The sequence below is a fragment of the Phoxinus phoxinus genome, assembly GCF_949152265.1.
Source record: "Phoxinus phoxinus genome assembly, chromosome: 21".
NCBI classification, from domain to species: domain Eukaryota; kingdom Metazoa; phylum Chordata; class Actinopteri; order Cypriniformes; family Leuciscidae; genus Phoxinus; species Phoxinus phoxinus.
Genome location: NC_136896.1, coordinates 27,395,350 through 27,417,552, shown reverse-complemented (window position 1 = coordinate 27,417,552; position 22,203 = coordinate 27,395,350). Strand labels below are relative to the sequence as shown.

At 37.4% G+C, this 22,203-nt stretch overlaps 1 protein-coding gene across 5 annotated transcripts in view; it reads right to left on the bottom strand.

Moving 5' to 3' along the window:
- The window catches only part of brsk1a (BR serine/threonine kinase 1a), a 28,434-nt gene that overhangs the window by 5,462 nt on the left and 769 nt on the right, over positions 1-22,203 (bottom strand). For 2 of the 5 annotated variants that reach the window (XM_079594617.1, XM_079594618.1), the window contains exons 2-19: positions 19,893-19,996; positions 16,737-19,706; positions 16,559-16,653; positions 15,841-15,926; positions 15,591-15,731; positions 13,958-14,074; positions 12,123-12,156; positions 11,956-12,024; positions 11,635-11,781; positions 8,462-8,493; positions 8,079-8,243; positions 7,897-7,994; positions 5,789-5,939; positions 5,644-5,704; positions 3,324-3,603; positions 2,026-2,074; positions 1,355-1,478; positions 258-465 (exon numbers count right to left, since the gene is read on the bottom strand). In XM_079594617.1, the coding sequence (XP_079450743.1) occupies positions 258-465; positions 1,355-1,478; positions 2,026-2,074; positions 3,324-3,603; positions 5,644-5,704; positions 5,789-5,939; positions 7,897-7,994; positions 8,079-8,243; positions 8,462-8,493; positions 11,635-11,781; positions 11,956-12,024; positions 12,123-12,156; positions 13,958-14,074; positions 15,591-15,731; positions 15,841-15,926; positions 16,559-16,653; positions 16,737-16,821 (1,942 nt within the window). In that variant the 5' untranslated portion in view covers positions 16,822-19,706; positions 19,893-19,996. Of the gene's footprint in view, positions 1-257; positions 466-1,354; positions 1,479-2,025; positions 2,075-3,323; positions 3,898-5,643; positions 5,940-7,896; positions 7,995-8,078; positions 8,244-8,461; positions 8,494-11,634; positions 11,782-11,955; positions 12,025-12,122; positions 12,157-13,957; positions 14,075-15,590; positions 15,732-15,840; positions 15,927-16,558; positions 16,654-16,736; positions 19,707-19,892; positions 19,997-22,203 lie in introns of all 5 variants that reach the window. The other 3 variants (XM_079594614.1, XM_079594615.1, XM_079594616.1) reach the window with 3 other exon arrangements.

The window sequence follows — 22,203 nt, the reverse complement described above, 5'->3', positions numbered from 1 at the left end:
CTGCTACAATGATACACTGTAAAAAAAAAAGTTTAACAGTAACCAGCATATTAATATTTGCTCACATTTGTTTTATACTGGCTGCAAAACAGATGCTACCTCCTTCTGAAGCGTTACGTTGTAAACTTGAGTGATTGAGTGAACACTATTTGATCTCATGCTTTGTTTCTGTACTACAAATGAAATGCTCTGATACGTTACTGGAAGTGAGCAAATAAATCATTACAATTAATGATTTATAAAAAAGCAGTTCTTACCTGATATGAGGCTAAAAGTTACACTATATATCCCAAAATCCTTCTGTCCATCCCTCTCTCTCTCCCGCTCCTGCTCTCTTTCCCCCTCAGAGAAGGAGATGTCTACCTGGAATTTGACCGGCTTCTGGAAGACAGACGGACCTCCAGAAGTCTTGTATTCTGCTCGGAAACTCGTCTGAGAGATTACGCTGTGACTGAGGGAGGGAATCTGAAGACAAAAGCAAGAGAGAAAGAAAAACACTGATGCGTTTAGGTGTGTACATCATCACTGTTCTCGTTTGAAGAGTGTTGTTACGTTACCTACAGTATTATGGGCGATTTTAGGCTTGTTTTTGTTTTTTAAATTACAAAATTTAGTTGCATTTTTTTGGTCTGCTGTTGCTTTGTCTGCATAGCACAATAAAGTGTGACAAACTGGTCAAATATTTGTTAATTATGTAAAAAGGATATAATATTTTATAGATGTTTGTTGATTTGTTTTTAACTTGTTATGCTTGTCATGTCTTAAAAGCATTGTGATGTGAAACAAACATATACTTTTTATACTGTTCAATGCTTTTGTTTGTCACAATAATGCAGTGTGAAATGGCCTAATCAAATATTAATACACTACGTATACTGTTTAAAAGTTTAGGGTGGGTAATATATATTTTTTAAAGAAATTAATACTTTATTCAGCAATGAGGCAATAAATATGAATTAAGCTGTTTTCAACACTGATAATAAAAAAACAGCAGCAAATCATCACATTAGAATGATTTCTGAAGGATCATGTGACACTGAAGACTGGAGTAATGATGCTGAAAATTCAGCTTTGATCACAGGAATAAATTACATTTTTAAATATATTACAATAGAAAAGAGTTATTATATTATTATTATATATTTCAGAATAATTCAGTTTTTACTGTATTTTTGATTAAATAAATGCAGCCTTGATGAGCATAAGAGACTTCTTTTAAAAAACTAACAGTAACTTTTGAACAACCGTAGTGTGTATGTGATTAATTTAGATTAATCTGATTCATGTCATGTTATACATTTTATTAAAATGTTTAATCCATCGACAAAAAGCTGCACAAATCAGGTAGACTCACAGAGAGGAAAGCATGGACGATATCAGCTTTAATGGAACTAAGAGGTTTGTCTCTGATGACCACAAAAATCTGCTCTTCTTTCTCCAAACTGATGAAATTCCCAAACCAGGACCTTTTAGCCAGCCTGCCGGAACAAACACAGACAGACAGACACATGGAAAAGCTGTAAAACTCCTCAAAATAATGCAGCACACTGAAGAATTATAAACTATAGATTACTATTGTCAATATATTTCTTTCAATAGCAAATATAAGTCACCGTAACATCTATTTAAAATGTGAGTGTTGACATCTGGAACATTTCATGTTTACAATCTGGAGGATGTCACTAAAATATTCCCTGTCGAACGTTAGATTGTTAGACATTGAGCTTTTGCAATATTTCTTAATTAGAATTTATGGGAATTGAATTTTATAAAGATGCTCAACAGCTTTAATGAAACTGTTTCTTTCTCATATGCCAAAAGGAACCAGTTAATATCTCAATTATTCAAGTTTTTGGAGGACAAAAACCTTTTCCTAACATCATAAGTGGATCTCAGGGAATAAATTAATGTAACATAAATTTACAATATACAGTAAACCCTTTAAAACAGAATGCAACTCTATCCAGATGATTCTTTGACAGACGTCTTGGCATCACATGTGCTGGGATGGGAAATGTTTCTTACTCTGGGCTGGATTCTGGTGTTAAACTGGACATGTCCTCTGTGGTTGGCACTATTGGAAAGGTAAGAGTAAGAATGAAACATAGACATACAACCTGACATGAACTAAATTTGATTATTTGACAGCTTTCAGGGGTTTTCAAACTGAGATCCAGGCACCACCAGAGGGACGCAAGCAGTGTTATTTTAGTATCAATGATATACTATAATATTATAGTTTTTGTTAATATTGTGAATGAAATTTTTATTTTTATATTTACTTTTTTTCACTTTAATTGGTTTTGTTAAAAGTTTCAGACATTTTGTTTTTTAAATTTTGTGTTTTTGTCATTTTTATTAGTATTATTATTGTTAATTTTATTTATTTGGCCTGGTTTTGGTATTTTCTTGTATTTGGCTTTTTGTTGCCTTGGCTTTTGGCTTGCTTAGTTGGAGACATTTCATATTCAACAATATTATGGATCTGCCTTACTTAAGGAGAACGATGACGCAATTTTCTTCTACAAAAACAAACTTTGTTGTATTATTTTCATGTTATCACTGTGAAGCTGCTTTGATACAATCTGTATTGTAAAATGCGTTATATAAATAAAGGTGACTTGACTATTTAATTTGAATTTTATTTAGTTGTAAATTTAGTAGTTCAACTTAAATTAAAAGAAAATGAGCTGAAATAAAATAAATTACCGTTTTTCTTAGTGCTCTCAAATCGATTACCGGTAATCGTGATTAATCGCATCTAACATAAAAAATGTGTAAATATATATGTGTGTGTGTGTGTGTATACTTTGCATATATTATATATTTACACACTTTTATGTTATGCGATTAATCGCAATTTTTTTTTTTACATTTCATTATTATTGCAGTTAATGTTTATTTGATTTAAATAATGAAAATTATGTTAGTTAACTAATGATATTAACCCTGGCTGCAAGGGAGAAAAGTTCAGAGAAAATTATATAAGTAAATAAAACTGTAAACTTCTACTGTTTCATTCTGGTATCCAAGGTCAGAAATAATGAGATTAATCAATTGTTTTATTATTTATTTTATTATTAACTTCATTTACTTATTTTTTCTTTAAATTTATACATCTAAAAGTACTCTAATAATAGTAAGAAAGAAGATACAGTGTCAACTTAATAAAGGTTAAGTTAAAATAAATATATTCCAGATATAATATTTTTTATTTATCACCAGAAATGGGTCTTTAGGGGTCCATGGCACCAAAAAGTTTGAAAACCCCAACTCTACTTGATTGAATACTTCAAAACGTAAAGATAGCGGCCTGCACCCACCCTGCAGCTTGCGCCGGTGGAACCGCGGCGACCCCAACAGGTTGTTCTTCAGTGAGTTGAGGCGTGTCCTCCAGTGGGCGGAGCTACTGGCCGCCATGCCACTGCCTCCCCCTGGACTAGAGGGTGGGGTCAAGGAGAGTGAGCCCACGCCCACATTTCCTCCCTCGGCTCGGGAGGAAGAAGAGGAAGAGGAGGAGGAGGGTGGGGTAGCGGTGGGGGGGTGGGGGTGATGCACAGGGGTACCCAGGGGGGTTGGCAGGGGAGAGCCCTGAGGGGTAACCTGAGACATGGGATACAAGCTTTTAGTCACTGACTTCAGCACCGCAGATGGAGAAGGAAAGAAGAGGAAACGGGGAATGGGTGACAAGAGGGGAGAAGGGGAGGGAGAGCGGGAAGTGGAGGCGGGCAGGGGGAGGGACTTCATGGACTGGAGTTGGGGGCGTTCAGGTGCATTTTTAGATGGAAGCGTCTGCGTTTTGGGTTCATGCGATCGATTGGGACGAGTGACGGTGCAGCCGCTTCCCGCTTTGGTGGCGGCAACTACCTCTGGCTCGCTGAAGGTAAAGACAGGGCTCTGATGGGATGAGGAGGAGAAGAAGTGAAGGCCGTGGCAGATGGAGAGAGAAACAGGAGTGAAAATGAGCAATGGCAGGTGATACGGATTAGTGCACAGTGATGGTGTATGCGTATGGGGACGTGTGTGTGTGTGTGTGTGTGTGTGTGTGTGTGTGTGTGTGTGTGTGTGTGTGTGTGTGCGTGCGTGCGTGTGTGTGTGCGCGTGCGTGAGTGTGTGCGTGCGTGTGTGTGTGTGCATATGTGCATGTGTGTGTGTGCGTGCGTGCGTGTGTGTGTGTGTGTGTGTGTCTAAGACTGACTGATGTGCATGTTCATATTAACTCGGTTCAGAAAATGTGAATGATAAAAAGGCTAATATTCAACTTGTGTCATAAATAAGAAGCCATTTTGGAAAAATGACAAACAAAATACTAACTCAAGGTTCATCCAAAAATTTTAAATTTAAAAAAGTGAATGTATAAATCTAAACAATAAAATAAAGTCCCATTAGTTGTTTAATGCATTGACTAACAAAGAGCAACAGTTTTTTTAACATTAGTCTTTGTTAACATTAGTTAATAAAAATACAACTGTTCACTGTTAATGTTAGCTCAGATCCATTAAATAATATTAATAGAGAGCTATTTTGATTGTAATGCATTAGTAAATGTTGAAATTAACATTAACTAAGATTAATATATGCTTTAGAAGTGTTTTTCATGTTAGTTCATGTTAACTAATGTAGTTAACTAATGTTAAACAAAACCTTATTGTAAAGCGTTACAAAATGATAGTCTGTTGCTCACACGAGGCTATTGTAGGACTTTAGAAGACTTGAGATCTAATACACAAGTCATATAGACTACTTAGTCTATTTTTTGTAATTATTTCAAACAATTTCTAACTTCGATATAATACCTTGAAAATATCAATATTCAATACCATTTTTAAAAAAAAATGCCACAACATTAAGGGCATGAAATTAGAACACAAATTTAATTTATTTTTGACCACAAAGAAAGTATTTTCTTATCAACTGAAACTGGCTGTTTGAGATTACTCAGGCCTGATAGCTCTGATTGGGATTATATGATAAAAACAATAATATATTATTATTATTAAACATATTACTATTGTAATACAACTGCACTATAAAATAAAAAAATAAGATTTCATAAAAAGTACCTTAATTATTTTACTGTACACTGCAGCAGTAAAATTACAATACTTATGTCTTGATATCTTCACTTGCAAGTGTTGAACACTCAGGCTTTTATTTTGGCAAATATACTTTAGGGAAGCCTTTTACATTTTTGTGACAACAGGTTTACAAACGCATCTCATTACAAATCTAGTGAAAAGCTGCAGTCCACAAAAATGTTGGAGATTATGCAAATGAGAAAATGCCTAACCGGCACGTGTTGCATTCCCAAATGCATGTAGAGTTTGCTGTATTTATTGTGAATCGAGTCTGAGGCACTTAACAAACACTGTATCATAACCTGCTAGCATGTAAGAATACAGTGCTGTGCTTTGCTCTTAAACACACAGCGCAACAAACTATATCCAGAAAATGAGTGTCAAAACCATTGTAAATATTTCAGTATCAATATGTATCGGGAAACTTCTATTTTTGTCAACACTGCTGCTGAGTAACTCTGTTTGTATTCATAATAACAATATAAGGGTGACTAAATTATGATAGAATTGTCATGTTTGGTGAACAATCCCTTTAATAGAAAAAGGTTGGCAAACAGGCACTTACCCTGGGACTACTCAGAGGACTAGAAGAAAGGCCAGTTGATGCTCCACTAACAGATCGAGATCTGTGGTCAAGAGTCAACAGAGCTAAATCAATATTTACAAAGTTCCATATGTGCATGAAAGCGTGTATATGCGTGTGTGTGTACCTTTGGCTGTGTGTGGAGGTGTCCAGCGCTCTGCGTGGGGGTGTTGGAGAGCCCTGCTCCGTCACACTCAGCACCTCCAGACTCTTCCGTTCGGGCCGGCAGCGGCCGTGACGGGTTAGCATGGGTGAGTCTACACGCTTCCGTGGAGGGTCTATATAGAAAGACAAAACGTCCGCAGTTTGCCTGGAGCTCAAACAGCAGAGTATGGCGCTAGCAACGCCAAGGCTGTGGGTTCGATTACCAGGAAAACTGATAAAATGTATACCATGAATGCAATGCACTGTAATTTCCGGAAAAGGCGCACCGGATCCAATTGCATTGTTGAAAGCAAAAAAAACAAACATAAGTCACATTTTATCATTACATTCAGAAATATTGTAAAATACTTGTAAATGAAATGAAACGTTTACAAACATTACAAACACTGTAAACGTTTTTTGTCCCGCTCACTCCACAAAAAATCCTTCAAATGCAACAGTACACAGAACAAGAATGAAACATTTACACATTAAAAAAAGATAAATTGAGCTCTTTAACTTTTTATGTTTGGCTGACTGCATTTTACTTTGATGATGTATAGGCTGCGATGTCAAGTTAAGTCGTGTGCACTTCGCATTCTTGATGTTAATTGCATTATATAAAGTGCCCCTGTTATGCTTGTTGGAATATTAGCTTTCTCTAATATTATATATCTAATATTTTTTCAATATTAATTGCACATTAGTGTGTAATGTAGGCGTTCGTGAATGTAAAATGTCTATCATACAAGTGTTTTTTGCTAGTTTCAGTCTGACGCAGTTATCATTTTCACATACTGCGCCACGTTGTTTAAATAGCAAGTCCATTTGCGCCCATGGGCTGCTGGTCTCAAACCGATGTGTGTTCAGGCGCATTGTTGGCGCGTTGCTATTTTGACGCAACAGAAATAGACTGCGTCATTGACCAACTGAAACCTGGTCTTAAGTCAATGGCGTAATATTTATTTTTTTAATTTAAAGAGCGCATTAGTAATGTGAGCCCATAGGCGGGTCCACAACACACACACTCTCCTTCTTACACACACAGGGACGCACAGCAGCACACAAACCAGCCAAATATTAAAAATAAAAGGATTACAATGTAAAAGATTAATATTGTGTACATAAATATATGGTGGAATCCGGCTTGTCCCGTAGATGGTCTGCTTACACGCTTTAACCTTGCGCACGAGCAGATATGTTTTCATGTTCAGTTTTTCCATTTGCAAATTCCGTCATGTAAATGGTAAATCCGACATGGCGCGAGCGCAACTGGCTTTTAAAGGAAATGGGTGATCAGACTCTGATTGTTTTTTTTGCACGTTACGCCCAAAACACACCCATTACTCATTAAGAGAATATAGACAACCCTTTTAGACCATGTGCCGCGCGCCGACCATTTTCCCGTCGTTAAACTAGCAAAAGTGGATTCGGACACTCACTAACTGCACTTGCACTGTGCGCTTTAGACCACGCGCTTAGGGCCCTCTGTCTCTTAAAGGAAAGAATAGATTCTGAACTGATAATTCCACTCTCACTTCCTGTTACAAGTCAAGCCTACGTGACAAAGTAAAACATTCCAGCCTATGGTCTTTATTTGCTGTCCGTGAACAACGTCTACTTTGACCCTCAAACACTGTAGTTGTAGCTGAGACTGGAAAGTTTGGTTTGTGTTGTCTACATGTCGAGAAGACGCTGTTTTCAGCGCTGTGAAGGTGGATGTGGTGCAATGTATATTATTAGAAAATGTACAGGTTTTTTTTTACCTTTGATGCATGTAAACCCCCTGTAGGAGACCTCCAAAACAAAATTAGGAACATTTAAAGTAGCATAATAGGGGCACTTTAAGTCGCTTCGGAAAATGAGTCGCAGCAGATTTCAGATGTATTCCGGAAAATACAGTAATTTGCTTTGGATAAAAGCATCTGCCAAATGTATAAATGTAAATGGCCACATGGTTTCACATGAGTACCTGTAACTTGATGCTGACCATTAGTCAAACTGTCAAAAACATAGGAATCTACAAACTGCACTTTATTTAACCCATCGTTTAACTGTGTAAATGAACAATCCAGGGGAAAAGACACAAACCAATTTCATTTCTTGGAGGAAGATCCTCATCCTCATAGCTGGGATAGCGCTCTTTACGGTCTAACAGGAGATAATAGATCATCTTCTCTTGGTTATCTCTGAGGAAAGGAGCGAGATAAATAATAAAAATGTTAAACATTAAGTCGTTTTCTGGCGATAATGTGCATGGTACTTGCACTCACTCTTCACACTGCAGGTCCTGGGCCAGTTTAACCCGGTCCCTGAAACAGCCCAGAGAATACATGCTGTCCAGCACATCCGGGTCCAGCTCTGTCAGAGACATGATCCGGCCCATACACACACGCCTCGGGGCCGGCTGCTCCGGACACGGCTCATTGCGTCCAGCTCTTGATCACACACACACAAACAAACAAACACACAGACCGACGTGAGCTGCCTGCACAAATCATCTGCAATTTTGCCACTTGTGAAAGACACAAGCTGAAATCATTTTTAGTAGAAATAGAGATCTATTAAAAAAAATACAGCCATAAACACACAAATAATATGCTTTCACTACATCTTAACTACAGTGATAGTAGGAATATAAATAATCAATACTTACTGATACCAGGCATGTGTCTGGATGGCCTCTAGCTGCAGGGGAAGGACAACAGATGGTGTAAATAGTGTAATCTGCTGACAGGCAGATGGCGCTATAACTCGAGTAGTGTTGTAGTGAAGACCACTTAAACCGAGACCAAGTCAAGACCAAAACAACAAAGCTCATCTTTGCACTGCAGAGGTGTCTAAATTGGTACAATTAAAACTGCATAATTTAAATAGTTGAATTGAACATTTGTATCAAATAAATATAACATTTGCAATCTTGCTCATATTTGTGAAAACAGCTCTCTTGCGATATTGCTTAATATTATTAAATGTTATATATAAAAAGCAAGATCTCATACGAGTACTTTTTCACAATCATATCTTGAATTTTGTTGGCATTTGTATTAATTTTGTTGACATTTTGACACAATCCCCTATTCATTTCTGACCTGGCACAACAGGAACACAAATCAATCAAATTGGAAATAAGTTATTGATTGCATTTGAAGAAGGAAGTTTTACATCCAATCACATTAATGATGTTTACAAATAAATCAGGCAATGCACCAGCAATTTAGTAATATCCTCCCCGCAGTTGTTGTCTTGATCACTCTTGATATAAAATCCCCAGTCCTCTGATGCTGGCTACAGACTGTGCGATTTCGGCAATCCTCTAAAATCACATTGTACAACATGGATCTAATAAATTTGGTACAATGATGACACCTATTAAATAGGCTTAATCGTAGGCTACGGCGCAAGTTAGTATAGAAGAATGAAACGTCATCAGCATGTGCCAGTGGTAAACAAATAGAGCACGATGAATCGCACTTTGCAATTGTGGTTTTTATGTGCGCTGAAAAAAAGGAGGAAGTGAAAGACGAGATTATAGACACAGTCATGGCTAGGGAAAAGCAAATGGAGCTTGAGGTAAGTAGAGTGCCATGTCGCGTTGATCAATAATACGCCATTTTATGGTGCACTTTTATTGGCTAGTCAGTAGTAGTGGTGGAACGGATCACAAAATTCACGGTTCGGATCATTTATGGTTTTTGAGCCACAGATTGGATCATTTTTCGTATCAGCAAAAATTATTTATATATATATATATATATATATGGGGGGGGGGGGGGTAACTTTGCTTTTCATTTATTACTTAAAGCTCACTTGAAATTCTTCGATAGCTACTACATCAAAAACTACTAGCCTAAAAGTTCAGACATGATTTAAAACAAGTGAATAGTCAGTAATAATTATAAAACAAAATAAGAAGAAATACACAAATTACAAGCATGAGATGAATACTAAATAACAAAGTTACAAAGTCTAACAGTAGTATTCAGGTACAGAAATGAATAATTAAGCCTAAATTTAAAATAACACTATTTGTTCACAGTAGAAATTAAATATAGTTAAAAAAATTGTTAAAGTTGTATTTTGTTGTTTTATTAATATTAATGACACAGACAACAGTAGGAATATTAGGTGTGTGCTGTCACTTTAAGAACGACTGCATAGAACGAAAAAACTGACAAACATCCAGTAACTGTTCACTGTATATCTGTTCACCCACTTATGATATAAATGAGAGAATACTTGCCGAGACGGGCATTTAGACATAATTTTGTGTTAATGTGTCCGTTCAAGGGCAAGAAAACACGAAAGAGGAATCAATTCGGTGTTTGACCGCTCTCTCTCCCTCTGCGTGTGTGTGTGGCTGTGCACACAGATAACGCGCGATTCCCGATTTTAGCCTCTTCTTCTGCGTTTAAAATAGTTTGAATGTGTAAATTGGCAAGACGAAACACGTCCAAATTATAAAGTTCACTCTATGAAGATTAAATTTAGTAGTTAATCCCAGCCTAATGACCATAGGCCTGACCCGTATGGATCACAGTTCAACGCTAGATGTCGGTCGTAGCAGCAAACACACTGTGAGATGATCATGATACATTTCTGACATTTTCAGAAAATTATCCCAGGCTATCTTTGGCCGCAAGACAGTGACAACGACCGTCTTTGAACCTCTCTCACTGTACGAATAAAGGAGCAACGACCACAGAAATCGCCACCATTAGTCATCTTTCATCTGGGACTGCCCAAAATCGTACAATGTGTACCAGGCATTAGTCTGAGACAGAGACAAGACTCTTGAGTACATTACAATTACAGACACATCTCTTTGACCTAGCATTCACATAATACATTATAGACTTCTATAATTCAATGTTAGGCTGCATAGATTAGGTCAGCCTGAACTGGGAACACTTCCCATAAATCCTGATGTACTCGTTACATCATAAGAAGAATGGCATCTACGCTAATTTTAGTGTCTTTGTTTATCCCGGGGGTTTCCCGCAGCCTGCCGGATCCAGGCCGTATCCAGATCTGACGAAGGACCTTCGCCTGGACAACGCAGTGCTGAAGTGCCAACTAGCCTCTCCCTATGGAGGATCCCTTTACCACTCTACAGATAAAGCGCTGTCGGGATAATTTCGGTTTCACGTATCTACCCCGAAGTGATAAAATTCTGTCTAAAATGTTTTAAGGCCAGACAAGTAGTTTGTTAAGGCTTGGTTTGTGGGGAATTACAAACCTGCGCACATATATTCAAATGCGCATAACTATAGAATTAATTCTTAATGCGCACGTGAGCGCCATCAGCGTTTCTCACAGGTTCGCGTTTAAAGTCTGTGTAGAGAGAACGGTGTCATCTTAGCGGCCTCTAATTTAAAAATTAATGATTGTTGCGACGGAAGTGAATCAATCATAACTAACATTAGCTGGAAAATATCTTTATTCAAGAACCACTATAAAGCCAAAACAGTCTCTGTTACCTTAAATTATACGTTTATCTCTGTAAAGCCGGTTTGAAACAATCTACATTGTTAAAAGCGCTATATAAATGAAGATGACTTGACTTGACAAGACCAAGACCTTCTTGAGTCTTGAGTACAGTCTAAAAAATGCTGGGTTGTTTCATCCCAATTTTGGGTCAAATATGGACAAACCCAGCCGTTGGGTTAAATTTTTAAATTACATTTTTAACCCAACCTTTGGGTTTGTCCATATTTTACCCAAAATTGTGTTGAAACATTTTTTTGAGTGTACTACAACACTACATTGAAGTAAACATCCAAGTGTAACAACAAGTGTGCTTATTCAGAGTCCACAGTACGCCCTCACCGTGAATCTTTTTTCAGGGTCGACCTCGATCATGCCCCGCAGCAGAGCCTGGCAGTCGGGAGGGATGAAATGGGGCATGTGGAACACTCCACTCTTCACCTTCTCCAGCAGCTGCCGCAGGTTATCGTGGTCGAAGGGCAGAGCGCCCTGTGGACGGCAGGCAGGAACACACACATACATAAACACAGATGGTAGTGACATGCAAGGAGTGTTGCATTTATTTGCTTAACAACCTTTGAGCTAAAAATGAGTAATAGGTGATAAGTGAGGAAAATGCCCTCTGAGAAGCTCTCCTTAAAACCGAAGTGATTTCCTCCTCACCACTAGCAGAGCGAAGAGAATGACTCCACAGCTCCATACATCAGCCCGTCGACCATCATATTTCTCACCCTACAGTGGAAGCCAGAGAGGGTAGTAAGGTCAATGGTAAACCATCAGACAGAATGATGCTTTAAAACATCTGTTACTTTTTGGATCTATGGACCTACCCTGATAACTTCTGGACATGCATAATGAGGAGATCTGCAAATAGTTTGGGAAAACAGAGCATGGAAGGGTGTGAGAACAAGGTATAGATTTTAAAAAATATTTTCATTTACAAAAAAAACAACAACTCTGCAGCATTTATTTAAATGGAATTTAAATATAGTTAAGGAGTAAGGAATAGGAATGGTGACTTGATAAAATACTGCTTCTTCTTCTGAGTCCAAGGACCAGATTTAATAAACAGGGAAAATTAGCGTGAGAGCGCAATTCCAAAAATAGGAGTGGAAAGTTCTGCATCTGATCTACTGACGATGTGCAAATTGAAGAATACAGACGCAGTCGAATTATTTCTGTAATGACCAACGCAATCTACCGAGAGCAGTGCAAATTAGCATCCGGTGGTTTTTGGGCGGTAAATAATGGTGCAAATACCAGAAAACTGACAAGCACAAGTCGTAGTAAATCACCTTGCATGGTTCATTACATACTCTTCTCTCATAAATTTTGTGTCTGAAAGGGAAACTCCTACAAACTTATATGCAATAAGGTCAGCTGTAACCCCGTCCTGTTAAGGAGGGCCTCTGGTAGGGAGACTTTTTGAGCTGTGTTTATGATCACTAAGTATAACAAGTGCAACATTTTGAGTTTTGATTTGGGATATAGTCATTAGACAACTTTTGGGCTATTTTTGATTGGCCATTGAGCTAGTTTTGTTACGCAGATCTGGCAACCCTGCCTTTCAAGCTACGACCGCCAAACTCTGCACAGACTTTCAGGCTGTTCTGACTAAGCGTGATTAAACATGCTAGAAACACGCAAGCAAGGTGTTAAAAATGTTAGCAACGTGCTAATAATGCTAGCAATATGCTAAAATATAGTAGCATCATGCTTGCTATGAGCTAAAGCATTCTAGCAACATGTTAAAACATGTTATGTGTTAAAACCTGTTAGCAAAATGCTAAATCATGCTAGCAAAATGCAACAAAAATGCTAGCTACACGTTAAAGCCTGAACACATTATTTTAGCAAATTCTAAAAACCAGCTAAAACATACTAGAAAAAAGCTAACAACTTCTAGAAACACGTTAAAGATGCCAGCAACATGCTAAATTACATTAGCCAAATGTGCTTAAACATTTTAATAATAACTAGTAGCATGCTATGTTAATGCTTTAGTTTACATATTATAAATCATGCGATCAATGCCTAGCTAGCTAACTGGCTGTTTTTCTTACAGTATCTATTTAAGCATCAAACTTTACTAAATATTTACAACTTTTAAACAAGCCTTTGTAAAGCCAACTTCAAAGTGTGTCCTGAAGAAATCTAACCTACTTCTCTAGTTGCTAGATTGGGCTATATAATATTACTTTATATTAGCCTATTGAACAAATACGTGTTTTTACAGTAACCCTATCAACACTTGGATATTTAAAGGTGCATTCAGTGGTTCTTTGGCAATCATTATAATGTTTTTCGTGTACTTTAAAGACCGCTACCACAATGTGTTCGAGGATGTACTGCTGCAATCTTTCGATGTGGATCAACATGGTCATATTTTGTCTTTTTATAGTCTCTTTTGATGTACAAGTGAGTTTTAGAGGGTGGTTTTACTGAACTTTTAATATTTTAAATGTATGAATCTCATTGCATTAGATAACAAAACATTAAATCAAGTGGCATTTGCAAACAATTATTTTGATTGTGTACTTTAACAAAGCTGGAAAACTCCATACAATTTTCACATAAATATCCATGTCATAAACCATATACTATTGCAATGTGCAATAAAGCAAGCAACAGTATTACAAACCACTTGCACATACAAAATACTCACCCACAGCTTGTCTCTAGCAGACTGTCTCCCACCTGTAGTGAGGCCATGCCAAAGTCTGCAATCCTGATATTGTTCCTCTCATCCAGCAGAAGGTTTTCTGGCTTTAGGTCTCTATGACTACAAGAGCACAGAGGACAAGCAGCTCTGAACACGTCACACACCAACAACTCTCCACAGAAAAAATACTTTGAAATAAATACAGCTCAGGGTACAAAATATTCCCAAACATTAATACTTCACTCATCCTTGTCTTTACAGAGGCATACACCAGTATCTGCTCAACTTCGAGAATAGAGCTACAACCACCACATATGGAAATGAGTGACTAAAAACTCCTCACTTAATGCTCATGTTGAAAACAAACCATCGTCGATATATACAATACCATTATTTGAATTAGATTTAATTTTTATTTCTTTATATTTTAATGTTTCACTTTATAGTGCCCCAATTATGCTATTTTAAAGGCTCCTAGTGTTGTTTTGGAGTCTCCTACAATAGGTTTACATGCATACAATGTCAGAAAACACTTTGTCTCATTTTATATATTGCACATCACCTCATTTCTCAAAGAGTCTGAAAGCGGTTCGTTCGAAGATTCAGTCTCTCTAAACCCCTCCTTTCCGAGAGATACTTTGCTCTGATTGGTTAGACGGCCCAGTCTGTATTGATTGGTCGACAGCTTACAGTGCGTGTCAGAAACGAAACGTCTGAATTTCAGCTCTGGAGGCTTTCTCAGCGCTTGATACACAGTGTTACGAATAGTAATGATGTTATCGTTTTTTCCACATCGATTATAGCGCGAGTCCTCTTCCATGCAAAGCGAATTCCCCGCGCTGAAAACCGGAACTTCTCGACATGTCGGCAACATGATCCAAACTCTTCCAGTCTCAGTGACGACAGTGTTTGAGGGTCAAAATAGAAGTTGTTCACAGGCAGCCAGTGAAGACCATAGGCTGGCATTATGCAAATTTGTTACATTGTTACGTAGGTTTGTAACAGGAAGTGAGACTGGAAGTACTGACGACTCGCTCCGGCAGTTGAGAATCGATTCTTTTTCTTTTCGGAGACAATAACTTTATTTGTCATGCACTTTGATTTTTAAAACGTTGCAGACCTTTTACATTCACAAACAGCTACACTGCATAAAAGGTAAATTCGAAAAAGCATAATAGGGGCACTTTCATTTAAGTTTTTTATTATATTTATTTTATTAAATATTGAAAGAGCAGCATAATTTATGACAAATGAAATGAAAAAGAAAGTTTTGGTTCAAAACAGCTTGGGGCATAAGGCCATATGCAAATACTTTTGTCACCATATTCAAATACAATTGAAAACCTATTCAAAATAACCACCAGTAAATGGTGTATTTTCATGTATTATTTTTGCTTTTAATACAGTATGATTTTGAAAATACAATGCGAGTAAACAAACAAATCTCATTTGTGATGCAGTCAATGTGGGACCATTTTGCACATACCTTCAACAAAACGGAAAAATATGTTCATGATTTTTATGAGCTAACAAAATATTAGGAGAAAAAAAAAGTAAATGGCTTCACCCCAGGGCACTGTTGTTGTTGTTATTAATATAATTTCTGTATGTGTGAGTATGCGCATTTTTGTCTTACCATATGGAGTGACTATGACAGAAGTCCAAAGCAGATATGATTTGTCTGAAGAACTTTCGCGCCTCTTTAGGCGTCAGTCTGCCCTTCTTCACCAAATAGTCAAACAGCTCTCCACCAGAAACATGCTCCAATACCAAATACCTGCATGAATGTGGAGGAAATGTTTTAAGAAGGGACAAATGACAAGCAGAAAGAACAATGTGTTCTGAGTGAAGCCTATAGGAACTCATGTGAAAGGGTTGTAACTCACAGGTATTTGTTATTCTCATATACATCATGGAGTTTCAACACGTGTGGATGTTCGATCAGTTTTAATATAGCAATTTCTCTCTCCACCTGGTTGAATGAAAAAAAACTTCTTTATAAATAGCAAATTCTGAAGCACAATAAAGTAGCTTTTCATCAGCAAGAACATACCAAAAAGCACTAGGGTGTTCCTGTGTTTTGATACATGTACCATGCTAATACTATGTTTTTTTGCCTTTGGAAAGGCATGTTAATACCATAGTACATGACGTACATACATAATTATAATTAACCAAAACTAAAACCATAAAAAAAACCGTTTTGACTTGAAACATAACTTGAAATAAAATTAACATTAACTGAAACAACTAAACTTTTAAACATATTTTAAAACAGCTAATAAAATGGCAAAAACAACCAAATTACTAAAACTTGACCTAAAAATTTAATTAAATTCGCCAAATGTAAAAATGAAAGACTAATTATAATTAATAATAAAACTATAATAGTATCTCAATGATACTAAAATAACACTGGAATGTGATAATCATGCAGTATACCGTAGTATCTGATCACTGCATCATGGTAAAACAATACTTTTAACAGGTAGAATATTATCATTTAAACTGAATATGAATTTAAATTGAAATGAATTATTATTAGTGACGTGAGACACGACAAAAACTACAGCAATAAAAAGTACAATATTACTGTTTCCTTACCTTCATCAACACGGATTCTGAGAGCTTTTCTCGGTTGACTATTTTGATGGCTACTTTTTGACTAGTGATGCAGTGAATCCCAAGCTTCACCAGACCTATTGACATTCACCAGACAATTCATCAGCGATGACTGCTTTGAAAACAATAGACATTACAGACGAAAACGACGTCTCCTTACCTGTCTGGCCCTTCCCGAGAGTCTTTTCGAGTCGAAACGGCCCCACATACTGAGCTGTCTGGGTCACTGACAGTTCCTTAGACATAGTGGCGGCCTGGCTCCTGTTAAACTTGCTACTGCATGCAATATTATCACAGCGTACTGTTTCTGAGCTGAGTTTTTCTACAATAGTCTTGCAGGGGTCTGCAACAACCCGGAAATATATCCATGCTGAGCTTGGGATTCCCTAAAATCTGTCCCGGCAACAGTCACACGGGCCTGTTAATTATTCTGTAATCTTTCAGACTTGTACTGTGAGTCATGTATGTAACAGAGTGGAAGGTTACAGATGGCAATGTAAAGATAGAGCTAGGTCCATAAAAGCAGGCTAATTCATAGCTTTGCCAATCAAAGTCACCCTTCTCAGACTTTTAATTCACAGCGCATGCCATGACAGAGAGCCAGGTGCAGTATTGATAAGCTGCTGTTACTAGACTTATGACCAGTGTTTCTAGATGTATCTACCAGCTGGCCATCGCCTCATAACAAACACCATTTAGAAAGTCCTCCTTACTAGTGTATACTGTCAATATAGCTACAATATAAGTGGACACAAGCCTTCAGTACACTTATGCTAGGCCTGAATCACAGGTAAAGGAGCCAGAATCTTACCATTTAATGTTAGACAAACAGGTAAATATAATCCCGATTCATATTTAGCAACATAGCCCAAAACTCAAGTCCGATCGTGTATGTCACAGTAAGGAGATCCAGGTTGCGCTGCTTGCTCTCGCATCACTGTAGCGGATCTACCCGATCTGTTTCATCTGTGCTGCTGATGTTGAGCTCAGACCGCAGCATCCTCATCCTCATCCTTCTTCTCCTCTCCGCCGGTCCCGCGCACGCTCGCTGGCCACTTTTGGGGAAGGGATTTGATGTTTTTGATGCAAATCTATACGTTGCGCACTGATCGCTGGTATCTTGTGTGTCTTGACGGTATTTGCGTTGTAAAGCGTTATTTTCTCCGTTCTGGTTCCTCGCATCAGCATCCGGGTCCCACACCCTCCTCCTCCTCCTCATCATCATCAACCCTCCCTCTCAACACACTCCCCCACTGCACCTCTCGCTACAGATCTGGACATTACAGAAAAAAATGTGCCACAGCGGTACAGTCATGGTATCAAATACTCTCTTAAAGTGAAAGGTTCTTTGGTTTTGTTAAATATTCTTAAAAAAACAACAACATTTTAACAGACGTTGGGGAACCAAAAATGGCATCACTGCGAAATTCCGCTCTTGGAACCTTTATTTTTAAGATTGTAAAATGGCTATTTATATGTTGGTGCACTAAATGATTTACATAGGCCTATTCCTTTTCTCTATTTTATTTTTAGCATAATTTATCCAAAGCGCGCGACCTAGGCTACAAAAGAGGAGAAGCAATCAAATCAACAAAAGGGCAACAATATGTAGGCCTAAGTGTTGTGACAAGGTTAGTTTAACAACAAACTATTTTTTTTATTATCAAATAGCCTATATAGAACTCCAAAGAACGCCAACATGGAATGTTCTCGGGACATTGGCTCACGTTCTGTCAAGGTTCTCTCTCAAATCTTATTCAAAAACATTCTTTAAGTGACGTTAATAGAATAGTTCAAAGTTGTCTGCTCTGTAAAAGGTTGGTTCACCCAAAAATTTAAATTCTGTCATTACTCACCCTCAGCCTCATGTCGATCAAAAAACTTGATTTCCGGAACACATTAAACCGAGAGCTTTCTGACTGCAACGCACTTTCAATGTCCAGAAAAGTCGTAAAGACATCGTTAAAATAGTCCATGTGACTTCAGTGGTTCAATCATGATATTATGAAGCAACGAGAATTATTTTTTTGTGCAAAAAATCCCAAGAACTTCAAACTTGAGTCTCTGACACTGTTCACGTGAGCACCACGGTGATGCAGGAGCAGGCCAATACTCCGAAAATAACGAGGGTGAATAATTAATGACAGGATGTTCATTTTTGGGGGAACTATCCCTTTAACTATCCCTTCTCAAAATGTTAGCACAAAAACGTTAGCTATTTAGGCCTACACACATCATTCTACAAAATAGAACATTCCCTGAAGGTTAGCATCTCCAAAGTTTTCATATATATGAAAACTTTTGGGGTTTTTAAAAAGGTTTTGAAATTTACCTTTTTATGTGTATACATTTTCTGGAAAATATTCAAGATAAAAATAATAAATCAGGCAATATCAAAGTTGTAATATACTTCACCTGTTAAGAGCTAAACAAGGTCACACAGGCTCTGTTGAATTTATACACCATTGTGCTCATCTCTGTCACAACGATGGTGCGTCAACCCAGTTATACAAATTTCATTTTTGGGGGGGAATCTTTTACTAATTTTATGTAAGTCCTAGCTAGAAGTATACCATAAAACAACATGGCAACAGCATGATTATTATGTGATGAGAAATATGAAATTTGTTTTGTCAGCACCTTTAGAATTTCTTCAATAGATAGTGCTGACAGTCAGTTGCACTTATACCGAATGAGCAGCACTGCAGTGAACTTGGCATGAGTTATCAAGTAAGCAGACCACTGCAGTTCAAGGTAAATCAATCACGGCATACTGTTAATTATTATAAAGACATTTAGTGTCAGTTATTTTAGCACTGTTCAATACCTCTGAGTGTGTGAGAGTAATAGCAAAATAAATTAACAATTAGAGTCATTTATTCAAAATCAGATGAAATGCATTGTGCTTTTTCACAGTGTAAATTTGAACAAAACAAAAACTGGGTACTTCTTTCTTTCACAGTTACAAATAACATGGACGACATGGGGGACACCGAGAAGACTTCTCAGGATCAAAATAGCAGTTCCATTGCTTTCCAGGACTTGCACCCCTTTCACTGTCCTTAAAATGGTTCAGTCCAGTACAATGTGAGGGAATGCAAGGACACTGGAGGACCCAGAAAGGAAGGACCTTAGTTAAAAATAGCAGAAGAAAATCAGAATGGACAAATCAATGCATTTGTCCAGACAGAAGACATTATCATTTCACAATACTATTGTAATGAAATACTCAAAGTGATATGAATAAAATGATCAGGTACTAGAGATACATTTCAAAGACTATAAAAGTTTAACTAAAACATGATAAAATACTTACATGTAAGATCACGTCCCCCTCACGAGGCCGCCGGGGCCCCCTTCACACAGGCCTCAAAGGCTTCCAGCAGCTCTTTACAGCCCTCTGCTCCCTTCCCCTGAACACTGCAAATATATATAGTGTGGTTAATCTCGTCATGCACCGCGACTTCATCACATGAAAGCGTCTTCAGAGTTCTGCTTTTTTAAGATATGGGTTGTTTCGTTTTAAAGCACCCCTAATATGCTTTTTCAAATAATAGCTTTCATGCAGTGTGTAGGTGTTTGTGAATGTAAAATGTCTTTAAATATCAAAGTGCATGACAAATAAAGTTATTGCCTCCTAAAAGAAAGAATCGATTCTCAACTGCCGTAACGAGTCGTCAGTAATTCCAGTCTCACTTCCTGTTATAAACCTACGTAACAATGTAAGACATTTGCATAATGACAGCCTATGGTCTTCATTGGCTGCCTGTGAACAACATCTACTTTGACCCGCTCTCAAACACTGTCGTTGCTGAGACTGGAAGAGTTTGTTTTGTGTTGTCAAGAAGACGTTATTTTAAGCACTTTCCAATCCACTTTGCATGCACTTCAAAAGGACTTGCGCTGAAATTGATAAGGAAAAAACCGACACCATCGTTCCTGTTCATATCACTGTGTGTCAAGAGCTGAGGAAGCCTCAGGACCTGAAATCAGCCGTTAGCTGTAGACCAATCACAACAGACTGGGCCGTCTGACCAATCAGAGCAGAGTAGACTTTTGGAAAGGAGGAGTTTAAAAAGTCTGAATCTTTGAACAAACTGTTTTCAGACTCTCTGACAAACTGTGATGTGCGTGAGAACATTTGAGAACATTGACATTGGATGCATGCAAACCTGGTGTAGGATACTCCAAAACAACATTAGGAACCTTTAAATAATATGGGGCATTAATATTTTTGGAAAACTGACAAGTCCTGCAGTGTGACATGCTGAAAGCCAACTAAAAGTTAACACTTAACACTTAACTTATGTTGAATTACATCTTTCACATTTATTCAGAATTGATTATAAAGCCAACATGACAGGTTGTCCCACCCTCACTTCATCAGAGAAGAGAAGAGATTTTGCTGCAAGACGGAGGGAGGTTCTTTTGATTAAAGATTACAAGACACATGAATAAAATAAAGTATGACATGCACGGATGAACCATTCATAATAAATGCAATATTTGATAAAAAACAAGAATTGTCTATTTTTGATTTCCCATATAGATTCATTTCATGATGTCATTTGAAAAGTCTAATGGACATGTTATGCATCAACTACCCTAGATTTATATGTATAAAAAAAAAAGTTAAGGAATAATTCTTTCACATAGCCGGGTTCTGCACGTGACAGCACCCTCTACCCTCATAAATAACGCAGACATTGCAATACAGGAGATGTAAGGTGAGCTGTGAGCACTCCCTCGCCATTCCATGTGTGCGTCTATTTAAAACCATATCAGAGATATACATTACTTAAAGTTCATGCTAAATTTGGCATCAAACGGAGACAGCATTTCGCTCTGAAAGTGTTTGCATACAAATATGAGACATGTGTAGCCTATATTTTGTCCTGCATGTGTTTATGCATATAGGCCTATCTGACTTAACTGTCCTTCTGCAAAAACCCTCAAACGGTGCCGTGTGGTCATTTTTACCTTTTTTTCTTTCGATTTTTTTTTCTTAATCGGAATGGTACAAAACTTGGTAACATTTTTGCCATTTCCTATGTGAACACACACACACACTTGTAGGCTACTGTTCGTGGCCAAAAATGTCTCCATTGGAAACGACTGGGAAGCAAATTTCATCTAATGGAAACGTGTGGTACTGCGCCCAAACAAAATACATTTCTTTTACAAAATTTCTTATTGAATGCTAATTTTTTGAGATGCCAACCTCAAATTTGGAACACAGCATTTATGGCTTTTATTTTCTCACAGTTTTAGAGTAAAACATGTTTTGAAAATTATATATTTCATTTAGAAATGTAAAAAAAAACACAAAAGCCCCTCAAAATAAAAAATAAAAAAAACAATTTCATTTAAATAAAATAAAAATATTCTGTCATTTTTGACCGCAAGCTGAGCAGGACCAGATGGTTAATTGTAGTCTTTTTGTATCTCAAATACTGTTAATTAAAGAATTTGACACATAATTCAATACTCTGTTTCTTACAAATGTTATATTTTATGTGTAAGTGGCCAAAACAGAAGAGATGCACTGCAAATGATGAGTGCTCTTGACTAAAAACAGTTATGAGATAGTCATAAAGTAGATTGTGAATGGAACAACTTGTGCAACT